An 8,710-nucleotide genomic window follows, 5' to 3' on the forward strand; every position below is an offset into this window, starting at 1 on the left:
CAGACTCTTTCCAAAATCAAATCGAACTCCATCATCAACGAGGCTATTAAATCCACCCATAGGGCTAAGTCAACTTCCAATTTAACAATAGGTTTTGACCCAAGTCCATCAAATCAACTTCAAAATTAATCAGGCTTTTGGTGGATTTGGCTAACTTGAGATAATCCATTTTTGTATGGATTATGAGTATTTGGTGCAGTTTAATGAGGTCTATTTTTGGTTGGTTTTTGGATGATGTTTTTTTATTTTTATTGGTTCTTCCAATTTAACAGTAGGCTTTGACCCAAGTCCATCAAATCAACTTCAAAATTAACCAGGATTTTGGTGGATTTCGCTAACTTGAGATAATCCATTCTAGTATGGTAATCTATGAGTATTTGGTGCAGTTTAATGAGGTTTATTTTTGGTTGGTTTTTGGCTGATGTTTTTTTTATTTTTATTGGTTCTTCCAATTTAACAGTAGGCTTTGACCCAAGTCCATCAAATCAACTTCAAAATTAACCAGGCTTTTGGTGGATATCGCTAACTTGAGATAATCCATTCTTGTAGGGTAATCTATGAGTATTTGGTGCAGTTTAATGAGGTTTACTTTTAGTTGGTTTTTGGCTGATGTTTTTTATTTTTATTGGTTTTCCTCGACTATGATTTGATTAGAATTTGAAATTAACTTAATGTTAGTTGTTAAGTTAAACCATATGAGTGTGAGTGTTTCATAGTTTCAGATTGTTAAATCTATTTTTCATGGAAAATATTGCTTAATATAAAAAAATTACCATTAAAATCGTAGTTGTTAAGTTAAACCATATGAGTGTGAGTGTTTCATTGTTTCAGATTGTGAAATATATTTTTCATTGAAGATATTATTTAATATAAAAAATTTACCATTAAAATCATTGGATCAGATTTTAAGAAACCAAAAATAGCACGGTCAGTTTTTTATGGCAATGTATGAAGATTTCAGTTGTGTCCAGATTCTTAGCACGTGCATATGCATGTTTTGATGAATCAAAAAGCATGCTTCTTCCACTGTACTCTCAATTATACATACTTTTATATCGAGTTAGACCACAAAACTCGTGGGTATTAAATTTCTAGGAGCTATATTTTAATTGAACATTTATTAAATGAGTTGTTTTCAGTGTGAGTTTTTGGAAGTTTTTTGCAATTCTTAATTCTTAATTATATATAATTTTATTTTACTAACAAAACTTGTGGGTATCAAATTTTTGGGAACTGGACACTTACTAAACGAGTTGTTTTTAGTGTGACTTTTTGGAAGCTTTTCTAGTGTGTTTTTCTGGTCAAATTTCTCTAAAATCGGCAGCAATTTATTGCAATCACAAAGTTGATGATAATCCCTACACAATCAAAGTGCCCCAAAAGTTTTTTCGAGTGATGAATCCATATTTACAATCAAAAAACCAATTTAAATAACACAAATTAAAATTTTATCTCAAATTTTTCCACAAACTCAACTACCAAAAAAATCCAAAAAATCACACTAAAAACAACTCCTTTATCAAACTCAAAATAATGCAAATTACTTCATTAATGTGTTTCACCATATCTAAGAATGGCGAAAAGAGCTTTAAGTCATGTCAGAACCCACTGCACCGTCAGGTATACAGTGATTCTGCCACCAAACACGTGAATGACACCGTTATATTTTTCTTTTTTTCAAAAAGGCGGTGGTGGTCCAAGACTGTAAGGTACACCGTTTTCTTTTTTTTAAGAGAGGCGGTGCTCAGCTGTAACTTTGCAACATAGAATTACCCACTCCTCATCATAGTAGGTTTGCGATTGTAGTAATATTATGTTAGATTTTTTTTATCTGGTAAATATGGGTTAATAATAGGAATGTGAGTTATAATAATAATAATAATAATAATTGTTTTTAAGTTACTTATTTTTACAAAGGCATATATACTTTATCTTTGGTTTTGAATCTGTGACTTTTTAAGAGGAAACACATGTTTTTAACCATCAGGCCCACTCAAACTGTATTATAATGTTTTGCAATGTAATATAGTGAAAAATTTATTATAATTCAATAAACAATTAAATTTTTTATGATAATTTGACTATGAAACAAATAATGAAAATAGTTATCACTAAAAATTACCAATAAATACACACTAACTCATCACCACTAAATTCATTTATATAATATAAATATATTTTAAATAACAAAATCACAACAACACTCTTAACTATATTACCAAATTTTAATTAGAAACAAAGAACCTAAAATAGTTAGCAAACTTTCATTTGAATTTCCAGCAGTCAGTACACTCCAACCATGGCGTTTGATAACATTTTTAAAGGATGGATAATGGCTTTCTCAAGAACCTATATTTCATGAACAGCCAACCTAGAAAAACATGCCTGCAACTTTGATACCCAAATTTCTATTAAATTTAGTCATGTTTTGTTTGCGAAAAAACAAAAGTTGTTACTTATCTTACACCCTGTTTGTTCGATATGTCAGGGAATCAGTCAGTATATCGGTCCTGCCATCTTCCTCAACTAATCACTATAGTGCGACAACGACGTTGTATCTCCAATGGAAAGTATTCAACAATGCAGGCGAGCTACCGCAAAGTCATCCACAGATCCAACTCCAAAGATGGAGCACAACAATAGTATATATTAAATTGTTTGTTTTTTTTTTTCTTTCTAATGGTGAACATGTCTATGTTTTTTAATATAAATATATCAACTGAATTGACAACACAGGGGTTTTATTCCCTATTAAATTTATTGATAGATAGATATCATAATGCCAAAAATTATTTAAAATATATTTAATCATAATAAGATTATAATCTTTTTCAGAAAATAAAAGAAATTTCAGTAGAATTTTTTGGAAATCCAAGTTATAGCTGTTAAGCTTCAGGATTTTGGGTGCCCTAGGGGTTCTTGATGGTGCTGAATCCATTTCTACCACTTCCACCATAAAAAAACGACTCAAATAGTCCAAGGATTGGATTGTTTGAAACAAAAAATCAGATTACGACCAGAATTTCATCATCCCCACAAAATTGTGACATTTATAGACAATGCCTATATCTAACCATTTGCAAACTAAATATACCAATAATTTAGGAAGAGCTTATTAATAATGAAAATCCTACCAAGTAAATAGTTTTAACCAAAGGTAGAAAGAACTTAGCATAAGTGGTAATGCACACATTTAATGGCCCAATTGCTTATAAGTTATTAAGTTTTTACTAAAATTTTTAGAAAAAGCTTAAATTCTAACATTTATGAAATTGTTGTTTTACTTGGTAGCATAATAAATATTTATAAAATTGTTCTTCTACTCGGTAAAATAATATAATGACAAAAGACAAATACATTATCATGTGATTTAGGCCAAAAAAATTCTTTCTGATAAAATATAATGGCAATTCAAGTCAAAATGTTCTGATTTCTTTCCAAAAAAAACAAGTTTGAACAAAAACCTAAAAACCTAGTGTTGAGATTCGAGAAGCCTACCAAGTACATAAGAGTTTATTAATAAGAGTTTATTAATAATGAAAAGCCTAAAGTCTTAGCAAAAGCCTAAACTCCTGGTGATGAAAAGCCTAAGCCTGCCAAGTAAATAAGAGTTTATATTAGTAATGAAAAGCTTAGCAAAAGCCTAAACTCCTAGTGATGAGAAAACAACCCTACCCTGCTTTCAACCACTCGCAACTTGCAAGCTCTAAATTAAAAACAAAGCTCCTTAAAGGTGGCCTACACTTGTACATAGAGTTTTTTAAGTCAAAATTGGCTTTAGGGCTATGGACGAATCACTCACCTACTTTCCCACAAAGCTATTTATTTTTTTAAATAAGTTAATGATTAATTCTGTGATTTGTACTATATATAGAGAGGTGTATGGGCATTGCTTTCACGCCATGCACTGCACTGGAGCAGTTTCGGTTTCCTAATTGAGCCCTGCAGCTCAAACTTCTCATTAGCTGATTTGCATTGAATCCCAGATCCCACATCTATAGCTTTGTGGTGATTGGTCTATGTTTACAATGGCCATCAAGAACTATAATAGGGATGTGCACTTGTGTTTTGTCTGCCTTGTACTCTTCGCTGTGATGTTGCAAACTAGTAATGGGCATCGCTGGAAGAAGCACTCACTCCCAAAGCCATGTAGGAATCTGGTGTTGTATTTTCACGATGTAATCTATGATGGTACCAACGCCAAGAACGCAACATCTACGCTTGTGGGTGCTCCACAGGGGGCTAACCTCACACTTCTCGCTGGAAAAGACAACCACTTTGGAGATCTGGCGGTGTTCGATGATCCCATCACTCTGGACAACAATTTCCACTCCCCTGCGGTGGGCAGAGCTCAGGGATTCTACTTTTATGACATGAAGAACACCTTCAGCTCCTGGCTTGGATTCACTTTTGTGCTTAACTCTACAGATTACAAAGGCACTATCACATTCTCTGGAGCCGATCCAATCCTTAAAAAATACAGAGATATATCTGTGGTGGGAGGCACCGGGGATTTCTTAATGGCAAGAGGAATCGCCACAATCTCTACGGATGCATACGAAGGAGACGTTTATTTCCGACTGTGCGTGAATATCACACTCTATGAGTGCCACTGATATTATTTTCTACAGTTGATCACATAATCCTCCAACTCTAGCTACTCATCTTTCATGCCTGCCCTTCATTTCCATGTTGATTTTAAATGAATTAGTGTTTCTCTGGCTTCAAAATCTGTGAGCGGAGAGTGAAATAAAACGTAATAGTGTTCCTGTTTTTGCTTACCAATATTGTATTTCGATTTTGTGGAAACTCCTCGGCAATCTATTAAATATGTTCAACATATTAATATGTTGCTCCAGAATTTAATAAGAGTTTTGGTATGTTTTAAGATCCGTGTCAAGTGGAACTCTTCACAATTTGTCCTGACGAACTGGTTCCAAAAGCGTCGACAAATGATAGATCTTGTGATTTATGCTGAAAAATCTCTCATAAACCGATATAGATCACAGAAACCTCAATTCAATAAATGATATATTAATTTAATTAAAATGTTGATTGAAAGTTTAATAAAAGTTATGTATATGTTTAATATCGGTGCTCACTGGAATGTTTTCTGTCTCTATCTTTATAAGATAAGCTTCACTCATATTTAAATGGAGACCAATATTTCATTTCATATTATATTTAAACAGTTATTACTCCGGATTGATCTCATTTTAGTCTATTTGAATATAACGAAATCCAAATTGATGGAAGTTAGGGATCTGGCCTGATAAGTGCGCACATGCGAAAAAAATAAAATAAAGAAAGAAACCAAAGGACATAGAAGTGATGGCATAGAAGTGATGGAATAAAAGCGCATGACAGAGAGATAGATAATATGTAGCAACGCTGAACTACCTGCTATATATTCATGGTCATTAACCATGATGACATTTGCACTGATTGTTGACAGAGCGATAAAAGTTGTACAACAACATACTGAATACTCAATCAAACATGAAATTCGTAATCTTCCATAATGCTAAATACTTTTTAATAGGGTAATTTAAGGTTAATTCATAGTTATAACTTATAAGTATTAGCCACGTTTGTCGAGGCTAATTCATAGCTGTAATTATTGGCAATTGTACCAAAAGGTGCACCCAATGTCAAAAAAGTAAAGAATGTGGAAAGTAATAATCAAGTAATTGAAGTAGAAATTAAGTGTTTTACATATAGTTTAGTTTGATGATTTTTTTTATTAATGTATCTATTATTTTATTGTGGAATATAATATGGAGGATCATTAGCTCTGTATTATGTTTTTAAACAATGAATTTTTCTGGTTTTGAGTTAAGTTTCAGCGAACCCAAGTAATAACCATATTTTTCTATAACATTTTTAGTTAACATTGAAATCATGGCTTAAATGTGGTTTATTGCCCTATAAGGTAGCATCCAGATGTGCGATAACATTCATCTTTTGATAAGATTGTTTGGTTTTCATTCAACGGATTGTTTTTGGTTGGTAACTCACAAATAATAGGTGTTCTTTTATGCTTTTAGTTGTACCTTTTGATTTGATTATTTTTATTAGTTATTGACTTTGAATATTATGTGAAAATCAATATTATTAAAATAAATGTTGTCATGTTTGGCATTCTGAAATAAAACATAATTGAAATACATTTAGGTTTATGCATATTTGTTTTCATTTGTTCTTGGTGATTTTTAAGGGTCACAACTCTATAGAATGTAGGGATCTCGTTTCACATAAGTTCCTTCCAAGTGAGAATGAAAAAATGGGTGCTTAAGACCTTCCAAGTGAGAATGAGAAAGTGGGTGATTAATAAACATAAATATAACATAAAATTAAATTTGAATTTGGTAATTTTACTATTTTTATATGTTAAGTCATCCCTTTGACATCCTCTTCGCTTTGATATTTATTATATTTAACACATTTTAATGTCCACTTAAATAATTTTTGCGCCAGAGACGCTCTAGAGCCCATTATTAAGGAGATTTTGTTACTAAACGCCAAATTTAAACACAATAAAATAATACATACATTAACAAATTAAAAAAATAGTAATAAAAAAAATTCAAACTAGGCCATATATAAAATACTTCAATTCCATCTTAATTTCCACTTTAATCATTAACTCCATATCTTTTACTTGATTGTTACCTTTGACATTCCCCATTCCTCCTATCGACATTCATTTGCGCCTCTCAGTGCAATTACTTTCCCCACTCCTCCTTTCGATGTTCCTTTGCACCTCTCGGGAACATAATTGCACCAAGAGGTGCAAAGGAACACCGATTGGAGGAGTGGGGAATACGTTGCACCGAAAGGTGGAAAGGAACACTGAAAGGAGGAGTGGAGAATGTAATTGCACCGAAAGGTGTAAAGAAACGCTGATAGAAGGAGTGGGGAATGTGGAATGAAACTTTTGCCTTGGATGACATGTCAGGCTACAACATCGATATCACCTTATGGGGCATGCAATGCCATGCTGAAGGGGATGAACTCTCAAACATTTGCACCTTAGGAACCACTCCAGTCTTTACAATAAAAGGGGGGCATGTCATCGAGTTCAATGGAAGGACTATTAGAACTATCCCCACCACTATCCTTCTTATAAACCCATATATTGTTGAAACACGTGAGATCCAACAATGGTTTCAAGAAATAGGTTTCAATATATTCTCGTGTTCACTTAGTCAAAAATACATAAGCGTCTCTAGCAGGCCCCTTAAAACAAAAACAATCTTTGACCTTCTTGCTATGTCCCACTCCGAGAGAGCTCCTTGCATACCTATTCAATGTAGAAAGAGGCAAGTATAGGCTTGGGCATATAGAAGTCCATGGCCATTCAATGCAGAAATAAGCGGCCTGGGTATACCAATGCAAGACCTGAGTTGAGTACTTAATGTGAGGCTTGCAGGATTTGGACAAAGACGAGGACGGAGATCGAGAAGAGATTGTGTGGGATTTGGAATTGATAAGCCGCATGACAAGGTCCAATTGTTCCACATGGTAGATTTCAATTCAAGGGATAAATTCCTATTGACATAAAGATACAAGAACTTATCTACCAAAGTTTCAATTTACGTTAGAGTAGATATCTAGATAAGGCATTTATTGGGCTTATTGTTACACAAGAAAATGACCTCCTCACTAGCTCATAGGAGAAAGGCAAGATGCCTGAATGACTGACCAAGTTCATAGGCCTATTTGTCAAGCTAACGCTCTCCAGGAACTAGCAACCTACTTTATAAATCTTCCTAGCCATGCATCAGGTGCATTAGGACCTAGGGTAACTCTGTCTGTTGCCTCTGAAAGAGCGTTAGTCAACTCCATGGCATTCGTGTTGTAATTATCTTACATGTTTATGTAATGTCGTTATTATGAGTGGTTTAGATACATGTAATTAGATATCTCTATATGTTAGTGCATTGATTATCAAAGTTGTATGTTGTAATATTACGCCTTGTCTTATCTATGTACATGTTTTGATCTTGGAGCTAGCTGACGGGTCTTCCACTTCGCTACTTTGCACTCTCTAGCAACACCACACCAAGACTTGAGGTAATAAGTCCTTATTCCTGCTTTGATTCTCACTTGATTAACATGGGATATACATGTATCTCTGTGCCAACTGTAGCTAATTTGACAGTCTGCCAAGCATCCCAGGAAGATCCTTGAGGGTATCTCCATCACCAAACACCCGTGCATTAATCCCTATAGCAGAATTGGCGACTCCACAAGGGACTACACTTAAATTCAGGTTTTGTCCTAGAAAGTTCCTAGATCTCCCTTTCTTCCAGGCCTTCCTGTATTTCTTAATCCCCTTTCTGACCACTCAGGACTATACAACACCCTTCTCTCTATGCTCATCCCTAGATCTAATCCCCACGACTTTATTTTTAAGCATTTTTCCTCACTAACTTTGTCTTCTAGTGTAAACAGTGCTTTATAAAGCACTGTGGCCTTGCACACAGTGCGTTAGTGTAGCCACTAACTCTCTGTACCCTCTATTACAGTGTGTTAGCCAACCATTTCTTGATAAATAGACTGTTCTGTGACTGTTGGCTTATTGGGGCCTGGCCAAGGTTCAGAGTTAAGTTTTCCAAACAAATCCCAGTGCTACTGGTCGTTTCGGCAACAGTCTGCGGAGCGCGGACTGAGGTCTCACCCGAAGTAGTATGGGAGGGTGCTAGAA

General features: G+C 34.2%; 1 protein-coding gene across 1 annotated transcript; it reads left to right on the forward strand.

Annotated features, from left to right (window-relative positions):
* The first annotated feature begins 3,908 nt into the window (after positions 1–3,908).
* Positions 3,909–4,888, forward strand: LOC149197978 (dirigent protein-like). Its single transcript, XM_089404034.1, has one exon. The coding sequence runs from the start codon at positions 4,020–4,022 to the stop codon at positions 4,614–4,616; it is 597 nt and encodes a 198-aa protein (XP_089260160.1). The 5' UTR covers positions 3,909–4,019; the 3' UTR covers positions 4,617–4,888.
* Positions 4,889–8,710: the final 3,822 nt, after the last annotated feature.

The sequence above is a fragment of the Pinus tabuliformis genome, chromosome 2_2 (genome assembly GCF_031772625.1).
Source record: "Pinus tabuliformis cultivar Carrire ecotype Pingquan chromosome 2_2, CPIR1, whole genome shotgun sequence".
NCBI classification, from domain to species: Eukaryota; Viridiplantae; Streptophyta; class Pinopsida; order Pinales; family Pinaceae; genus Pinus; species Pinus tabuliformis.